The 20,860-nt window shown below is 36.9% G+C and overlaps 1 protein-coding gene across 5 annotated transcripts; it reads right to left on the reverse strand.

The window, feature by feature from the left end:
- Nucleotides 1-1,910: 1,910 nt before the first annotated feature.
- Nucleotides 1,911-19,898, reverse strand: LOC109061330 (putative Polycomb group protein ASXL2). 5 transcript variants are annotated; one of them, XM_042774285.1, is made up of 13 exons: nucleotides 19,690-19,898; nucleotides 17,519-17,601; nucleotides 16,648-16,650; nucleotides 15,264-15,372; nucleotides 13,258-13,402; nucleotides 10,844-10,962; nucleotides 10,189-10,306; nucleotides 9,926-10,066; nucleotides 9,686-9,846; nucleotides 9,480-9,576; nucleotides 9,208-9,313; nucleotides 6,010-6,646; nucleotides 1,911-5,054 (listed from the first exon to the last, which is right to left on the reverse strand). In XM_042774285.1, the coding sequence occupies exons 1-13, from the start codon at nucleotides 19,744-19,746 to the stop codon at nucleotides 3,162-3,164; spliced, it is 3,669 nt and encodes a 1,222-aa protein (XP_042630219.1). In that variant the 5' UTR covers nucleotides 19,747-19,898; the 3' UTR covers nucleotides 1,911-3,161. The 5 variants fall into 5 exon arrangements, with proteins under 5 accessions (XP_042630219.1, XP_042630220.1, XP_042630221.1 ...); XM_042774286.1 differs by lacking the exon at nucleotides 16,648-16,650 and having other exon boundaries at nucleotides 19,690-19,897; XM_042774290.1 differs by lacking the exon at nucleotides 1,911-5,054 and having other exon boundaries at nucleotides 6,478-6,646; nucleotides 9,215-9,313.
- Nucleotides 19,899-20,860: the final 962 nt, after the last annotated feature.

Below are 20,860 nucleotides of genomic sequence, written 5' to 3' on the forward strand. Positions count from 1 at the left end.
GTTCAACTTTTCACTAGTGTTGTTGCATAGCAACATTTCCATCAAATCACACTTTATGCAATATGTCATTGGTCTTGTACATTATCGTTTAAATAATTAGAATAAATCAACTGAATTACATAAAAAATAACCCATTAGTGCATTTGTTTTCCTGCATTTTATTCATACTGTTTCTTGATAAAATACACTTTGCTTACAATTGCTGATTACAATTACTATATTACATTCACCTTTATTTTACATAAAGTATTTGACTTTTAAAACATAATATAACACATTGTGGAAGCCACTCCAAGTTCACCTCCCGCACTAAGAGTCCTATAATTTCAGGGGTCCGCAGAGGAAAACATTGCCTCAATAATGAAAAATCCAAGTGTTTTGTTAAATGTCACAGGCATATAAGGTTGGCGATAGAGGAAGTGGTAAGTCATGCGTTGCAACTCAAGGAAATGAAAGCAGTAAATAACCAACAACAGTTAAACGCTGCTGTTTACACCTCTGACAAATTAAAACATTTTCAAGAAATGAGACTTAACTTTAATATCTTTTTTTTTTTTTAATTCAAATCAATTCTAAGGCCTGATATAAAGTATAACGGAGGTATCACAGTTATATTCAATGAGTCTCTTGTATGTTTAAATGCTGCATATGTATATACATAAGTAAATAAAAGCGACAGTTTACCCACTGACAAAAGTCAATGAAAGCCAGTTACCTTGAAACAACCTCACACCCAAAGACATTCAGCACAACCCAACCACCACGCTAGTTAATTTTATTCATACAACATAAACCGATGGACTTTTTTTTTTAATGTAAAAAGCTAGACTTTCAATAATCAATAAAGTGAGCTGCAAGTTTCACACACATATTATTAGTCAATTAAAAATCCACTGTTAGGACACAATTCATCGCAGGCAAAACTAGCCACACAAAAATATCAACAGATCAGACTTATCACAAGGACCCTGGTACAAAAAAAAAAAAAAAATTCCAACAAAAAAACATTTTGGTTAAAAGTTTATGTACACCTTAAACAAAGGTATAACAAAATGGGACAGCCAATATAAAGATATAGTACATACCCTGTTTCTTAAATGTTTTGTAAATAGACTTCTTTTTATTAAAATATATTACTTAAAATATATTACTTTGCTTAACTAGACAGACATTAAAACAAAATCTGATTATCTAGTCTCCATAAATCGACTTTGGTATATTACCAAGCAAATTTGATCTAAAATTCTTTAACATTTCTATTACCTTGAAAGGCAGATGATTAAAAAAGAGACTAATTCAAAGATGCATCAAGTTTTTTTTCTAACATTCATAAACTACGGGTATCAAAATGTATCTGTTTAGCAGAATTGTTTCAGGACAGAAATTAAACCACACCATTGAATGTTGAAACATGATTAAAATTATGATGTGTTGGACAATAATTCATAAATAAAAACCTTTAGCTATCAGACAATCGGATATGTTTAGGCAAGATACAAGAATGCTTTGTAGAATTTTTTGTACATCTAAAAGAAAGTCAGTATTTACAATACTAAACAAAACAAAAAAAATCTTCATAAAATCTCCCTTCTGAGTGTTTAACTTCATTGCTCATATAGTTTTTCTGCTGATACTCCATTATTTTCCTATCCCTAAAAACTAAGGTTACAGAGAGTATCTACTATTCCAATTAGAAGCAATGTCACTTGTGTGACGTAAACTGATTAGACACAGGCTATTGAAATGATTAAGACCTGGTTTTGCTCCTGAGAGGGTACAACAGATTGTTTAAGAAGTGCTTTAATTCATTCAACCTTACAAAATTTTTTTTTTAAAGATATAGATTGTTAGCAAAGTCATTTTCTGAACATAAAAAAGTGCAACGCTAATAAATCCTCTTTTTTTTTAAAAAAAAAATGAGATGTAATGGACTAATGTTCTCAATTTTATAAATATTGTAAATATACAAATTATTGCCATTATCAGTATAAATCTGTTCTTACAATCTTCTCTCAAGTAAACCCACTGATCTAAGAGAAGTGCTAGCCTGTTAACATATTTGACAAAACTCCCTTCTATCCCATAAATAACTCTGAAAAGTACCATTTAAACCTAGTAACAAGGCAGGTTAATATTTTAGGTTTACATATTCACAGTAATTCTGCAAAGTAATTGGTATTTCAGTTTTGTGGTTCTTTTGCTTGTATCACAAAGGCTTAAACCAACCACCAAATAGCTTTACAGGATATGCAAAGACTAAATATTGATGTTATCTGTTTCTAATCCAGCAAACTAGTGTGAATAATGTGTAAAAGATCTGAAATTTGAGCATTGGAGGGAATCATGATTTTTAACGTCTACAAAAATAGTAGTATATTCATTTCCATTTCTAAAATTCTAGTACAAAAATATAACAGAAATAGAACAACCCTTAAATATTGCCACTATTCAATATTGAGTCTTGAGTCTAAAACAAGGTGCTCGATGAATGAGAGGAAGTACTACTCAGCATTGCACGTTTTTCACACCTCATCTTCTAGCATGCTATTTATGTTTGTACTGTAAAGAAAAACAAAGGGACGAAATCACTAAAAAGTAGTGACACTTTTGCACTCTGCATTTCAGTGCAAAAACCTGTGGCGTCTTTACAAAGCACCCGCAATCCAGTTTAATCAGGTGCTTAAAGCGCTCAAACTGCAAATGAAAAGCATGGATACATATCCAGACATACAGTGTAGTCGAGCGCACTTTCAGGTTTCTGGATTGCATTACTGCAGCCATACTAAAGAGTCCCAGTAAATCATGCCAGATCACGTTAGTCTGCTGCATTCGCCGCAACTAAGTACTCAAAACTGACTTGCAAGAATAACACAGGCTTGCTGGTCATGTTACCTGATTTGCATAACTCCCGAATCAGCCGCTAAAACAAAGCAGAAGGTACGTGCAAATAAACAGCACTATTAGCAGGCACAATTCATTCTTAGTGAGTTCCCCCCATTCAGCACAACAGCTTGCCTCTCAAATGACAACGGATACATGAACAGGTTACCACAGCGAGAGAGTCACTGCTGTACTGTCGTAACATTTCTGTTACCCTCACTGCAGTGATTGCTTCTTTTTGATTGAACGAATGAACAAGTTGCAGTTCATCCTCATGACCATTATCGTACCACCAAACATGAGACACATAGTTTGGATGGACCAATGCAATCATCATGACAAAATGCGCCACATCCCTTGCACATAATCATGGCCTTCAACCGACAGTAGCACTTTGATTGGACGTCCTCCATCGCAGAGGTTTCTATGAAGGCTTGCTCAGGTGAGGTTTCACCCTGACTGTTCTGATCCAGTAGGTGACCGGCAGGAATGGCAGTGACGGTGACGGAAAAAGACATCATACCTCCAGCAGCTGTTTCACCATCACCACTGCAGGACACAGTGGGAGAAGTTGGAGTGTCAGCCATGCTGTGGTTCAGTGCATGAGGGACAGACATGCTGATAGTGCCACCATACTGAGGTCCATTATGTGCTTTCTGAGACAAGAACGTGCGTTGGTGACAGTCACCTAACTGATATGACTCTGTTTTACCCTGTATACTGCTGCAGATATCAAGCTGCGCTCTTGAGCATGTTTCTTTGGTTCTAAGAGAAGTGTTGCCTTCGTCTTTGCCGGACAAACAACTCAGCGATGGAGATTCAGACTTTATATCAGAGCAGAGTTGGGGTGTCAAACCATCATCTGGTTTATTTATGACACATCCTTGCTGCTCCACTTTTACCAGTGGAAGATTCAGGTGTCCTTGAGATGTGGTAGGAGACCCTGCAAATGATTCCGCCTTCCCTTTCATACTCTCCTCAGCTTCGATTTTCTCCTTCTTCAGGTTGGCGAGGGCAGTGCTTGTATTACTAGTTAGGTGGGGCCGTTTGCTGCTCTCGGATACTCTACCATATGTGGACACATTGAGGAGGTAGTGTCCTGTCATAGCTGGCTTGGATACCCTTTTCCGTCCAAAGATGCCTAGATGGACACTCTGGTCATGGCTACCCTCAAGGTGACCTAACTGACAGGACTGAAATTGGGAGGGTTGACAGCCGGAGATGGTGTTCTTCTGCTCGCATTTGTCCCTTAGCGGTTGGAGCATCTGGTCCTGAGTGCCAACTTTGACCAACTTGTCTACATTTCTGGCTTGCATTATTGATGGGCCAAAAGGAACTTGGTTCCCAAGTTTGTTTGCATCTTCTTGGTTTGTTTTCAACCCAGCAGTGGTGGTACCAAGATTCCCTTTATCTCTGGCAGACATGGCCACAGATTGAACCTCCACCTTGGCTAGTGGCTTTGGGAGGATCTTTTCCAAGGGAACCTCTTTACCTTGAAGAAGCTGAGTGACCAGAGGATTATTTGCTGGGATTAAAGAGCTAGGTTTGGTCACTGAAGCTCCTGAAAAGGATGTTTGCTGTGGTCTCTGGTTTTGTTCAATTGTATTTAAGACAGTCACGTTTCCTGCCTGACTTGAAGGTGCTAGCACTCCCCCGGGACTGAAGAGGTTATGCTGATCCTTGCCTGTTGGGTTCAACGTACACAGAGTGGTTTGCAACCCCATCAAAGAGCAATTATCTTTTAAAAATCCCTGGCTTGCACTGAAGGCTTGCGCAAGACCAGGGTCTGAGTGTCCAGTGGAACCTGAGGAAGGAGAGGTTTGTGAGAGAGTCACTGTGCCTTCCGGAGCTGGAGATCCAGTGCTTAACTTTATAGGCGACACAGATTGACTTCTGCTGCTTGCTGGTGAAAAATCTTCTGACAGGGACCGAGCTGGAGAGGGTGTCGAGGTACCTCCAACTGAGCCGGTTCCCATTGAGGAAGATGACCCGGCTGCTGCTGCTGCAGCACGCTGTGCACGTGCTAACTGGGCTTTTGCCTTGATATCAGCTAGAGTGCGAGCACCGGTGCGACCAGGTCGAACGCTAGGGGGTGTCAGTGGAATGGGAATGGGAGTCCTTGGAGATACCTGCTCAGTAGACGCAGGGGCAGATAAAATTCTTGACACTGAGATCTGCAAAGAGAGAGTTTGAGTGTTACTATGAGAGTGAAAATTCCACTGAAGTCAGCATTTAATGTAAAAAAAAATGACTATAGCGCAGCAAAAAAATTTTTTTTAGATCTTTTACATTTTTTTGTATGGAAAAATTCCCTACCACAGTATTAGGGTGCTTTGGGTGGTTGCCTGGGCAATTGCTATGTGGTTGCTAAATGGTCCTGAGTGTTTTTTGGCATTGTGTTATGATTGCTAGTGTGTTCGTGAGAATTGCTAGGGCATTCCTAGGTGGTTGCTAGAGTGTTCTAGGTGATTTATACAAGTATGATTGCTTAGAAAAGCGATAGCAAATCCTCTCCTCAACATGTCCCACAATACATCAGACACACCTATATAATTCATATAGTTTGTACTGTAGTACAAACAACATGTCTACACTGGGTGTGACCACTGTCAACAGATTAAAGCTGTCTACATTGGAAACATCAAAGCAAACATTCCAAATCCAATTATAGTTTGTGTCAGAAGTAGCACAAATGATTCTAATAAGTTCTATTGGTTCTGATGCATCACATTAAGGCCCCGATATACTTCAAGTTTTTGTTCTTCGTTTGGGGGCAAAAAGAAATTCGAAAAGGCTGAGCAACAGCCCGTTAAAGAAGGTGGCGTTCCAGAACACACCCACCGATTGCGTAACCGCCACGGACCAATGGAAGCTCAAAGGTTTTTAGGAGCCAAAACGAACTCCCCCAGAAAGTTCGCTTTGTTCAGCTGTTTCGAACTGCTGAAATGAACTCAAAACAAACTTCGTTTCAGCCTGATTTTGTTCAAAATTACGTCATATCAGTTCATTCTTCGATTTCGTTTGAAGTATATCAGGGCATTTACTCTCATCTGGTGCAGACAGGAAGTGCAACACTGCTTAATACTTAAGGCTAGGGGTTTGTTCAAAAGAAAGAAACCTAAAACTTACTTTGAGAGGAGGTACTCTCTGTTCTACTTTTTCTTTAGCCGTCACTGTGGATGATGCTTCTAATGAAGTGACACGGGGCTTCTTCTCTGCTCTGAGCTCTGTATCCTGTTCACTAGAGACTTTTCTTTTTAGAGGCTCAGATGTGACAATAGCTACTGGAGATCCAGCCTTATTCCTTTCCATTACAGTTTGTCCAGCCTCACCAACGGGACTTTCATCTTTAGGGGTCTGTGTCTCCTTTCCTTTCAAACAGGTGACCACTGTTTCTAAAGGAGATGCTGGGGTCTTACGTGTGATCTCATTCTCAAGTGCTTTTTCACTGCCAGGTTTGGGCTCCACTGCTCTTTGAACAGAGGACTCTGGAATCAGTTCTTCCTGTGCATCGTTCCTCGTGTCCGAGGATAAACGTGATTGCTCTGGAGCAGGAGGTTTGACCGGCTCTTCAGGTGACGCATGTGTTACTGTTGATTTCACATCTCTGGATCTCAACTCCATGTGGATGACCTCTGTCACCGGGTTTACCTTCTGAGACTCTTTGACAGTCTCTGGCTTTTCTGATAGGACTGTGCTTTTAGCTGGTTCAGGAACACTCCTATCCTCTGTCAGCTCTCTGGATTCCTCTATACTGAGTCCAGATCTGAAATTAAAACCAAGAAGAGATAGAACATTAGGAAAAAGGACCTCAAAAACAAAACATCACCTATGATACATTAAACTAGTCGCCCACTAATCAATCTTCCATCAATTTTCAGGCTTCAAAATGCCAAAATAAGGCATGGACACTCTTAGAGGGCCACATTATTCTAGAATTTAGCACCAGCCCTAATTAAAATGGTCCTATTATGCTTTTTCACTTTTTGAAATTTAGGCAGTGTGCAGTATGTATTTTTGGGCATAAAAAAGATCTTCAAACTTACAAATCTGAAAGTCCACTCCAAAGTGTGAAAGGGAGTTATTTATTTGTTTTAAAGTACTTTTTCGAGTGGTTCGTTGGGAATTCAGTGTTTGTTTTCCGGGTTTTGTGATATCACAAAGCGGCCATTTAGAATATGATTAAAATAATAAATTGCTGACTGTACAATAATGGACAATGATCTAATCTGCAGAATTCACACTTCAATTATGAGACTACAGTGTTTCCCATACATTGAGTGCGGGTGTTTTTACATTACTGTATTTCTGTCTTCAGAAAAATGGATGTCATTTTCATTTAAAGGCCGTGTTGCATGGTTAATTTTTCAACGAATTTGTGCAATTTGTGCTTGTTGGTAATGAACATTTAAACTGTTATCCATTGTATTTTATGTTGTTGGGTATCACAAAATGGAATAAAATACGAAAAAGTAGGTACTATCTTACAGCGGTTTGCAACGATTCTCCTTTCCCCCACAATGCATTGCATTACGTCACATTGGGGAGAGAATTTACCAAAGCCCGCCTTGAGAGCGACTAGAGAGACGAGTAGTAGACGAGAGTATTCAGATAGCGCAGATTATAGATAAATACATAGATATAGATAGATAGACAGACAGATAGATCGATGGATAGATATCGACCAACAGCGACCAAACGCACTCACTTCCCTACAGCACCAGCTTTCCAACGCAGTTTCCACACAAGCACCAGCCAAACATAGCGACAGACACGCGGCTACGTTTGTTCACTGAGAAGCTACGCTATATCGAGTTCATTATTGAAGATGAATCGCCTTTGATAATGAACTCAATATAGCGTAGCTTGTCAATAAACTACGGCTCTGTGTATTAAATGCAGCTCCATTTGAAAGCAGGTGATGGGGATTTACCGCTAATCATGGAACCGGCTTTACTGACGAGATGCACATGGTCATATCGTTCGATATATTGTCCAGCCCTAGGTTACTGGTACTTATCTGAACTAACGTCATGATCACTGCCACTAGATATAAAGAAAACGTTTATTTTTCACTCGGTGCTATCCAATGACAGTAAAAAAAAAAAAAATATATATATATATATATATATTATATATATATATATATATATATATATATATATGTGTGTGTCGTTATTGTGCACTGCTGCTCGTAGACTAGCTCCAGTGCTCATTGCTGCATTGCTAAGTGATAGCAACTCACCAGGACACTTCACCAACTCTCCACTCATTCTCCTCGGGACCATGCATTTAATTGGCTTTGACGGCCATCAGTTTATTGGCAATTCCTCATTTGCTCTCTCACATCTGGCTGGTTCAAAGTTATAGGGCTGCGGGCCATCATACATGTTGGCTCTTGCCACCTCTTTCTTCATCCCAGTTTTTATCGCAACGTTACAATGTCCAAAAATCGTTTTTTCAACGTGTACCACTTGCATAAACACTGCGTCCGTAGGCAGTATTATCCGTAGGGGCTGTCATTGTTGTTTCGCGTCCTGTGTGACTGACGAGTTCACGGGTGGGAAGTCACGGGTTTGACTGCCGTTCCAGTGCACTTTCACGGGTTTAAGGTTGGAAAAACACGGGTTACGGGTTGCCTGGAACGCGCATCATACTAGGCTGAGGCTACCTTTCGTCCACTTCTCCCCAATGTGACGTCATCACCGAATTGCGTAAAAAAAAAAAACGTTAATACCAAAAACGTAAAAAACTGGTCTTTAAGGCCATTTTTGAGACATTTTAAAAATGATATACATATCTTGAGTGATTTATGTACCCATTAATCGACAGTGGTGGTTAACCTGCAACTTGGGCTTTAATCTTGCATGTAATGTCTGATAAAGCAGTTTTTTTTGAGCAGAGCGCTGCTTTGTGTACAGCGGTTACCGGGGAAACCTTGATCCCTACCACTTCAACTTATCTGTACATAGTAAATGCAGTTATTTTTAAGCAGTTGTTGACATCCTATCTAAAACGTGATTTAGCCGATTCAATTAGGCCCGCTCAATTCATCTTGAAGGCGGGCCTTCCTCAAACCCAGAACTAATCCAGCCGTTTGTGCCAGGATGGGGAGAAAGGTATTGTAACAATGTAAATTATGTAAAAAATAATGCGTTTTTCGAACCACTAAGCATGCGAGCATGTTCGTATACACCCCCCCCCAAAAAAAATTCAAGACATTGTAAAAGAGCATAACCTAAACCAGCTAATCAATGTCTTCAGGATCACTAGAAACTTAAATGTGTTGGAGCTAACTCTGCAAAAATGTGGCCAGAATTGGCTTACTGTTCACCATAGTAGCTCTCAAAGAATTGCTCTTTCCAAAGCTCCACCTTCTTTTCCTTCTCAATTTCTTGCCGCATTCTCAGTCTCAGCTCTGGTGTGAACTCACCTGAGAACACAGGATTGCATAAGTTACACAAATATTGCAGATTAATTTGCTTATTAACAGCACACTGTTACACAACTTTTTCCACAGTAAAAAGGTTTGTTCCTAAAAAAAAAAAAAACACTAAGAAAAAGTTTACTATTAGGTAGATTAAAAACAACTGACTGACCCTCTGACAACCTCTCCTTCCAAGACTGTGCTGCTGATGTGAAGAATTCATTGTTCAAGGCAGAGCTGGTCACCTTCAGTGCACCATCCATACTAGCCTGCAAAGTGTTTGCATCACAATTCAATCATTTATAACAATCAGAGATTCACGATCCACAAAATCATACTGCATGTTCAACACCGCAGGGTTCTTCAGTGTTTCACTACCTGCTGGTCAACTTCTGGAAGCATCTTAAGAAGCTTCTGTTGACACTCTGTAGGCAACACTGAGAATGTGTGCTTGTTGATAAGCGCTCGAAGGTTGGTGTTGACAAGGATGGAATCTGGTGTCTCAACATCTATCTCACACTTGGTGCGCCTAAGCTGTCCTGAAAATCCAAGGTGGTGGGATCAGTTACAGCATCTTATGAGCTGACACGAATTACAGTGATCTGTGACGATACTCACTGGTACTGAGCCGACTGGAGTGCTGAGACACCTTTCGGGCACCGGTTGTGTGGCACACATCTGCTTTGACAGAGGAGGACGAGCTGGAGGTAGAGTTCTGTGGACTTGCAGGGCAGCGCTCTGTCTGTTTCAGCTCCCAGGCTAGAGCAAATAGAGACATACAGTTTTATATTTCTTTTGTATTTACAGACACACCTGAAGTGCATGCTTTAATTTTAATAAAATTCACATTGAAAAACTGTAACATCAAATACTGTATGTACAGGATTTGGAGGAGTCATGAGCCATGTCTTTGACAGTCTTGAGGAGCAGTCGTGGGCTGGAGGCACTGGGGATTCCACACTGCCGCCGCTGATTCCTCTGCTGCTGCTGTTTTAGTGCCTATAAATGAAGCACATCAAAAAAAAAAAAAAAACATACATAAACCCACAGGTTACATAACATATGTTAATGCTCTGTGTTGCAGAGAGCACAGAGGGTCTCAACAGCTCAAGGTTTTATACCAACCAACAGTGGCTAATATCACAGCAGGTCTGGGTGGTATGTACATTGTGCAACAACAGAAATTCAATGCAATTCAAAAAAATATTTTAATATACCATGGTATTATCCATGTGGTATCAGTAATGCTTTATTTATACATGAGAGCAACAAAAAAACATGAACCTCTGTTTTTAATTTGGTGTTTATGTAAGTTTGACCTTTAACTAATTATTTTAGAAAATTTATTAATTAGAAAATAATTTAATTAGATTAAATTCCTTTAATGTTTTTAATTAACTGATTATCCAAATAGACATTACCATATATATATATATATATATATATATATATATATATATATATATATATATATATATATATATATATATATATATATATACACATAGCAGGATTAATAAGTGTAACTGGCAGTACCTGTTTTAGGGCCTTCTTGCTGTGTTTCTGTGATGGGGACATGAGTTTGCTGCTGGAGACTGACGGAGATGAACAGCGAGACTGTGGTGAAGATGGCTGAGATTGCAGTTTTGCTGGCACTGAGAATGATAGGAAAGCAATACATTGGGTGCATGTTTGCACATCTGTACCACAAAGACATTTATATTCTCACACACACACAATGCACAAACTTAATTTCACTCCATGATGATTCAAGGTCATTTCAATACAAACACACAACCAGTTTGCACACACATTGAAGTACAATACAGGTACAGGATTAGTGCAGTCCAAACTTTAAATATAAAAATATATATATATATTTAAAAAAATATATTTAATAAATTTTTCTTAATGCGTTTTTATTACAAAATGTTTTTAATTTGCACTATCACTTGAAAATTACATTGCTATTATGTTGTTCCATGACAATTATAAATTCATAAATACACTCTGTGACATATTGAAATCTGCAGAAATCACAACAATATTATACAGTCCATAACAGAAAACCAAATGTTTGAGTCTGCAAGGCATAAAAACACATTTATATATTTGGGAAATGTAACATGTAGTGGCAACACAGCACTGGTCCAATAGTTAACTAAAAACAACCAGGTACTGAGATCAGAACAGAAGCCCTAAAAATGAAAACACAACGTGTTTCACTGTAATATAACTACATAGTCATCCAAGCACATTTATTAAAGGATGGGTGTTTTTAAAAAGACAAAAACTTGATGAAACTACCCCCCATAAATAATATGCTGTCACGGCAATAATTATTTCCTGGTCTTTGCGGAGTTAGTTTTTTTTTTCTCTCTCTATCACAACAATCTTAATTTTCTCAATCCACAGCTTTAAATTTTCACCAATATATTAAGATGAAAGTCTTACTTACAGTACTTGGTTCTGCATGAGGTCACTCTGTTAGATTGCATTATTCTCAAATATTTAGCTTCTGCAAGATGAATTGAGGTAAAACTTGTGTTTGTTTAGTTAGCTTCGTGCTACTCTCATTTATATGAGGAAGTGGTATAAATTTTGCAAAAAAAAAAAAAAAAAAAAAAGAATTTCCTGTTTAGAGGGTGTTTTGCATTCAAAGAATATTTTGACTTGAACGAGGCACATCTACCCTTAGATGTGAGGTCATTTATACACATATCAGAGTCAGCATATGACTTACACATTCATGGTTCAGCATGCAATCTACATACTTCATGCCACAACACATGGCATAATTTATACAATGATTTGATTAACTACAATTTTAGATTTAGTTTTTATTAGTAGTTATATATTTGCCACCTGCTGTGACCTGCTTAAACTTAACAAAATATGCTTCATCCTCTAAAAAAACTTTTGGACGAAACCTTAAAAAAAACAATTCTCCCAAACAACTATGAGATATTTCAAGAGACGTAGTCATAACAACAGCCATAAATTATACTTTGATTAAAATGTCATTTATGGCTGTTTAATTATAAAAGGCAATGGCCTTTTCCCTCAGTCTTTGTTTCTAACCTGCTTATCCAGTACAGTATGTTGACACTTGTCATAATCAGAGCTTATAATTTGTAAATAAATAATTGCTGGATTCAAAACAGCAATTCAAAGGTGCTGTGACCGATACATTTTTCCGGTGCATTCAATTATGTCACTAATGGCGATGCCACAACTAAGAGCACTTTATGGAATATATCTTACTCCAAAATTTTTTGTTTATGTTTCAGCTCTTCGATCGCACTGGCGCCTCGCGCACACACACCCCACATATTCTAGCATATATACAATCAAAACTTACCCAATCTGTTCATTATCAAAATAAAATAGTCAACCAAACATATAAAAGGTTACACTGGTCAGTTTAAATATACGTAGTATACCGGAATGCGTGTAAAGTAGCCTACAAGCCTAGTTGACATCCCTATCATGTATATTGCATTTTAAGTAAGAAATTATATGTTAAATGTTAAAATAGTTTGTTCTATCCCAGTTTAGTACATTTACATTTTATTTACATTTATGCATTTAGCAGAGGCTTTTATCCAAAGCGACTTACAGTGCATTCAGGCTAACATGTTTTTACCTAACATGTGTTCCCTTGGAACTGAACCCACAACCTTTTGCGCTGCTAACGCAATGCTTTACCACTGAGCCACAGGAAAATATACACAGAAACAATCCGTTTGTATGCTAATACCCCAAAAGTGGAAGTAGCACTTTGGTGATATCATTGCTCTGTTTCAGTGATCCAAGACAGGTGGAATGTTCAGGAAACCTGTTTGAAAATTACTATTAATTCTGCAGTTCTATTTGGTGACAGTAGGGGCGCAAATATTTATATACTCCAGCTCCAAGTATGGCTATTCAGAATTCATGAAATGTGGTACCTCTCCTATTCCACCTTCCTCTGCGTCCATCTTTGCTGTAGGTAGTGGTGCTGGTATTTTCTGTGCTTCGGGTATCAGACATGTTATCACTACTGTCCTCTGAAGCATCTTCTGACAGCTCCTTCATCACATCTCCAATGTCCTTCTGCTCACATACAAGCCATACACATCACATGCCCAACACTAATTTCCAATAAAACAGCTCATTTGAATCTGATCAAACAGTTAAAGTTAATTAATACATTTTAATAAAAAGTGTGGACTGTTATGCTATCGTTAACTGAGCATTAATTATAGCAGTGGTACAGTAAATATTCATGTTAGTCAGCACCATATGAACAAACCATAGCAATAGAAAACCCTCATTTATATTTACTTTTTTTCAGACACTTTTTTCCAATGCAACTTACAGTGCATTCACGGTAGACATGTTAGCAGTATAGTGCAATAGTGTCCGTTCAGCGGTGTTGGTTCCTTAAGTATTTTTTCCATTCATTTTTCCCATAAGGATTTTGAAAAATGCTTTGTTAAAGCATTATAAGCCATGAAGGTGAATCACAACATTACAAACTTATATTTGAAGCAAAAAGTATTTGAAAATCAGGCAAAATGAAAGTGGTACAAGACTGTGTACCTAACAGTTTTAGTGACGGAAAGAGCTACAATCCTACAAAGCATTGCAAATGACAATCAAATGAAAAATAATGGTGAAATATGAAAAAATTATTTGATATATATATATATATATATATATATATACACACTGAACAAAATTATAAACGCAACACTTTTGTTTTGCCATTTTTCATGAGCTGAACTCAAAGATCTAAGACTTTTTTTATGTACACAAAAGGGCTATTTCTCTCAAGTATTCACAAAATGTTCACAAATCTGTCTAAATCTGTGTTAGTGAGCACTTCTCCTTTGCCGAGATAATTCATCCACCTCACAGGTGTGGCATATCGAGATGCCGATTAGACAGCATGATTATTGCACAGGTGTGCCTTAGGCTGGCCAAAATAAAAGGCCACTCTAAAATGTGCAGATTTATTACATAGCAAAAACAAAAGTGTTACTTTTATAATTTTGTTCGTATGTGTTTGTATGTGTGACCCTGGACCACAAAACCAGTCATAAGGGTAAATTTTTCAAAATTGAGATTTATACATCATCTGAAAGCTGAAAAAATAAGCTTTCCATTGATGTATGGTTTGTTAGGACTATATTTGTTTGAGATACAACTATTTGAAGATCTGGAATCTAAGGGTACAAAAAAATCAAAATACTGAGAAAAACACTTCTAAAGTTGCCCAAATGAAGTACTTAGCAATGCATATTACTAATTAAAAATTAAGTTTTAATATATTTAAAGTAGAAAATTTACAAAATATCTTCATGAACATAATATCCTAATGATTTTTTGGCATAAAAGAAAAATCAATAATTTTGTATTGTATTGTTGGCTATTGCTACAAATATCCCCCAGCGACTAAAGACTGGTTTTGTGGTCTAGGGTCACATAAGCATTCCAAGTTTTGAGAGAGTAAGGAGACCATCTCTATTACATCCTTCGCGGTGCTTCATGGGAGAAGGGCGTTCACTACAGAGATCTACAGAGCACAATTTGCTCACCACGATCTATAGCATCATGGGTACTGTAGTTTTTCATGACAAATTCTGCTGTTAAACATGATTATTTAAAAAATAAGTTGAAATAATGAGAACAGATGGCTTCCACAAAAGCATATACCATCGAGTAATAACCTTGGAGCTCACAACAGGTCTGTCTTTAAAGGTTTACCAGTTATCGTTAAAAAGCACTTTCCTCATGGGGAAAATTAATGGACTTTTTATTTCCAGAACCCAATTGTTGCACTCTGTACATCTTCTGAAAACTAAATCTATGATTGTAGTGATGCTGGCATCATGTTAAGTTACAGAAACTGAGGACAGGTCAGAAACAATTATTCTGCGAGAGTTGCAGTGAGATTCTGGTTCTGGTTTACCTTCAGTGTATAGACTCCCATTCTGCCGGGGACCTTGTAGAAGATCCCTTCCTCTCCACGTGAGTTTGTATGGAGCATGGCATTGAGACAGGCAAGAGGCGATGTCCCACTAAAAAAAAATTAAAAATAAAAATCAGCTGATTAAATCAATCACCCTCTTCACACAACTGAAAATCTGCAACAAAGATCACAGTTCAGTGATTAATTTACAGGTAATTGTGCATGTATGTCAATATAAATTTAAATGAAGTAAAATTATTATATATAAAAATACTGAAAACATGCTACAAGTAGTCTGAACAACTGAATATGGCAAATATATATATATATATATATATATATGGCAAATATATATATATATATATATATAATGAATACAAATGTCTGGCTTTTAATCTGGGCATAACAAAAACATTATCAGTGTTATTTGTTATGTCTGTCTTCCATTTCTAACTGCAGCAAAATGCAAAATGTACAAATTCAGGTAAGTTAAACTATAATGCAGACTTCTACAAAAAAATGTAATTTAATATTTTGATATGCATCCTTTGCTACCTACTGAGGAGAAATTGTCATGGCACATATGCACAAACATTAAAATTCAGTACTTTAAGACAATTTTTCAAATTTAAATTGTATGCAAAGAAAATATAATAAATAAAATAAATAACTTACGTATAGTTTGTATGTGAAAGGAATACTTTAGTATTATTTATATACTATTATAGTTGTTTTAATAATCTTTTTTTATATATATTTTAAATTATTTGTTTTTTGTATTACTATTTAGGTTAAATATATTGTTATTTTCATTCAGTTTTGGTTTTAGATGGTTCAGTTTTAGTTTCTATTTACTTGCAGTTAGTGATTTATTGCTTGAACTTATAAACATATTTTAGTTCGCAATATTTTTAATTTTCAGTTTTTCATCCAATTTGCATTTTATATTATTTCAGCTTTATTTCAATTAATAAAAATGTTTTTTAAAAGTTCTATTTTTAGTTAAAGATCCCAAAACTCAGGGAGTTATACTTTCTATTATTTTAGTTTTTTACTATTTGTCTTTTGAAGAAATCGGATTAACGTTTTAGCCTATAACAAAATAAATCACAATAATAAAAATACAGGTTTAAGGAGGTTAAACACATTTAGTACATAGTTATTATGTAGCATCTTCAAACAGAGCAAATCTGGCAGAAGCACAAGAAGCCACTAGGCATTTCTGAGGACAAGCACACTGGTCAAAGCCATGGCCATTAGGTCCTCGCTTTTGGGAGTCCCTTTGCATGCCGTGTCAACTGGGGAAATGTTAATAACATGCAACGGGATTGGCTAATGGATTTAAGTTAGTTGGAGGGGAGGGTTTACTACTGTATAATCTTACCTTCTGGAAGACAACAGAGAAATGAAACAAAAAAGAGATGTGACAATTAGATATGTGGCCACATTAAATTAAAAAAAAAAGAAAAAAAAAACTATAAATAAAAGAAAAAATGTATATGATGTGGTACAGTTCAGGGGCAGCCTGCACAATCTGAACTAGAATGGCTATTTCAAAGGGATACTCCTACCAAAATTAAAATTGTCGTCATTATTCACTTACCCCCATATCGTTCCAAACCCATAAAATCTTCGTTCGTCTTTGTAACACAATTTAAGATATTTTGGATGAAAACCAGGAGGCTTGTGACTGTCCCATAGACTGCCAAGTAAATAACAGTGTCAAGGTCCATCGTCAGAATACTCAGCCTTGCAATCTGGGTTATATTAAGCAACAGGAACACTTTTTGTAAGTGAAGAAAACAAAAATATTATAAAAAATATAATATATTTATTCAACAATTCCTTTGTCGGCAGTCTCCTCTGTGTCTCTCCATATCAATGTATGCTGCGTATGCTCTTCTGTATCAGCCACGCCACAAGAAATTTTTCAAATTAAAGCTAAATACACGTAGAAACAGCGCATCCTTGTGGCGTGGATGATCCAGAAGAGCATATAACACTGACTGCACGTCTGATGGCAGATGGAGTATTTTGAGACGACTTTCATACCTTTTATGGACCTTGACACTGTTATTTACTTGACAGTCTACGGGACAGTCACAGGCCTCCCAGTTTTCATCCATAATATCTTAAATTGTGTTCGGAAGACGAACAAAGCTTTTACGGGTTTGGAACGACATGGGGGTAAGTGATTAATGACAAAAAAAATTTAATAAAGAAATACTCAGCAAACATCTGTAGAATGACCTCACCTTATCTCCTTAAGCCTTTCTCTCTGAATCACTTGCAGGATCTCTTTATGACTCATCGGAGTGTTGGGGTACTTCTCAAGCACCTGTGAACAGTATTACTGGAATAAGCGAACAATTCAGTAGTGACTCACACTATTGCAGCAACCGCAGAGGAATGATGAAGTAGATCTGATGGTCAGTGCAAAAAAAAAGGTTTGGTTAAACAGTAATGCCTTTGAATTCTATCATTAGTTGACCTCATTGAAGCAGACAGCCCTCTCCGTGAAACTGACCTACTTCTGATTGGGTCGGAGAAAACGTGTTAGTTTGGATGAGATACTTTGAATTCGGAGTTACATTCAAAAGTGGTCAAGTTTCGAGAGTTTGGGAAATGCAAACAGACTCCAGACATTCCAAGTGATCTGTGGCTTTTAGCCACACATGAAGTCAGCTGCTGGATGGAGGCCCAAGAGCTGCTTCACCCTGATGATGTGATCTCACATCCTGCATTCTCTTCAGTCATTCTTTACTTTGGTCACAAAAGTACATTTCTTCATCAATGCATTTTCTTAGACACAAGGCACATACAGTGGTCCCAAAATGTATCTGGACACCAGTGTTATTTTATTATCACTGATAGTTTTTGTTAATATTTTGAATTCGATTATATTTTCATGTTTTCTGACTTAATTTATTTTAATTAAATAAATAATTACATACCCCGCTGTAGACTTCAGTCACTCTTTACTTATAAATCTATGAATTTCTGCTGCAATTAAGTGATGTCAGATCTTTTCTCAGGAACTTTTCTTTTCGGAGACATTTTTGTATGAAGTCAGTTTCAAGTACACAGGTGTCATGTTCATTCTAACAGTCCAAATATCTTTTGTGGCCACTGTATTGTTTTATTCTTTTAGAATATGTAAGAAGTAGGTAGATAAAAAGGCAAAACGCTACCGAGGTACACCTGAACATCTGCATTTTCTCCATTAGCCTCTTTTGTATATAGATAAGTTTGAATGAAAAAAAGACCACCAATGGCAGCTATTAGTCTGTGTGCTTTGTATTTCACTAATAATGGAAAAGGTGAGTCACTTCCTTAACTCAGATCTTTCAATTAGTTCCCTTCAAAAAAAAAAAAAAAAAAACACCATTCAGGGGCTCTTTATGAATGCAAGCTTACAGGGGTGGGCTGATCTAAATGACTGGAGAAGTCCTGCATATGTCACCAGAGAGAAGAACATTTTTATGTATCTACTGTTGGTTGGTACTGTTATACTGTATATTTGTTTGTTGATTTATTAATAATAATAAATAACAGAACACAGCAAACTATGTATTTTTTTTTTTACATTACAAGGTGAAAATTTAACGTGCACGTATTAACTATTCGCAATAAGATCTAATAACATGCATTTATAAAACAGATACAGTAAATTTTCATTTAATGCCGACTTAAGTTTTATTAATAAGGGTTTTTACTGTAAGTGCATGTTGTATCTCTGAAGACAAACACTGTTCAGTTACAATGTATCAGTTTTGTGTGTAGCATGATGCAAACTGGGTCTAAAGTCAAACAGTTCCTCAAAATTAAAAATATGATATAAAAATACAGACAAAACAACAATTTCCACAGCGTCAAAAAGTAAACAAGCTCCGTTTGAGAAGCTCGCGGTCTCTACCGACACGACACGCTTAAGCGGGCGGTAACTCTGGCCTTTTACGGCAGAAAACACGGACGAATTCAAAAGTGGAGTAGTATTAAAGTGTCCTCGGTAGGTTAACGACAATATTGGGTTGTTTATGCGGGTTTAGTTGTGCTAAGCTAACTGGCTAACCAGAGAAGTGTCACTAGTCTGTATAAGCGCGCTAAGCTGCCTCGCGCGAGCTAGCAACTGACACGAACGTCATGCTACAGATGCTTCATCAAATCACCAGCATTACCCGGATCAAAAAAAGTTCCCAAATGGTACGTAATTATGAAGAAAACCATTTCATGCGTGCGTAACGTCACGCTTGATAGCGTATGGATCTAAATGCACTTTGGTAACACCAACCGAAACAAGGCCTTGAAACGCACACGCAATACTTCGCCTACACCAGCGGGTCATGAACTCATAAACACAGTTGTACAAGTGGGAGCATAAGGCGAAAACAAACTAAACAAACGCCCAAGAAGTCTTGGGTTTTACCGTTTTGGCGGCCTCTGCCCACGTCCTCCCCTTTTTCTTCTTCTGTCTTTCCCTCATGTCTGCGGTCGGTCGCGAAAAATCGACCTGGTTGCTGTAGAAAGTGGTGCTTTAGTTACCGTGCAAGACCTGCCATCTCTGCCATATTGGGTTTTTTACTGTAAGAGGCTAATCACGTGACCCTCTGGGAAACGTCATCTTACTGTACGATGACAGTTCGGGGGAAACCACCTACCAGGCTCCCTGGCCACTGTTTTCATTTGTATAAACGTTTCAAACTCCAACGCTTACACATAGTATCCATTTTAAGCGTGTATACCGGTCAAATTACATGCATTTAGCAGAGGCTATATCATTATGGACTTACAACAAGAGCTTTGCTTTCACGTTACAATGCAGTGTTCAATAGATGGCATATATATATATATATATATATATATATATATATATATATATATATATATATATATATATATATATATATATATATATATATATATATATATATATTCAGAAGTTATGTGTATTTATAAAATGTATCTTAGGCTACACTTGATAATGCATGTGTTTCGTTGCACTAAATAATACAAACCAACTGGCATATTTCAAAAGAAAGATATCATATATATATATATATATATATATATATATATATATATATATATATATATATATATATATATATATATATATATATATCATTATATGATAGGCTATATAGAAAGATATCATATATATCAAACAAAAGATAAATTGAGGACAAAACTTTTTGGACACTTTCTGGTAGTGACACATGTATAAAGTTAAAGGTGCACTCTATCATAAACACTTTTGAGAAGCATTTATGTTAGCAAGCAATCATACTGAGAGATATGAAAGAGTACTCAATAAAAAAAAAAAAAACTTGTCTTATTCTACATGGTGCAGGTCGCCCCCTCATGGGTGGTGCCATGTTGACACATGACCATGTGATGCATTTTCACTTCACAAAATATAAAACATGAGATGGTGTGTCGGGAGGTCTGGTTTTAATGTCAGCCCAAGTGCATTCGATTTCTAATAAATAATATGTTAACAATTTTGTTTATAAGATGAATTATGTTTAGCACATTTACAATTATTTAATACAGTTACATTTGATTGTCTACAGCTTTCCACTGTATTTATGACTTAT

The sequence above is a fragment of the Cyprinus carpio genome, chromosome A17, assembly GCF_018340385.1.
Source record: "Cyprinus carpio isolate SPL01 chromosome A17, ASM1834038v1, whole genome shotgun sequence".
NCBI lineage: Eukaryota > Metazoa > Chordata > Actinopteri > Cypriniformes > Cyprinidae > Cyprinus > Cyprinus carpio.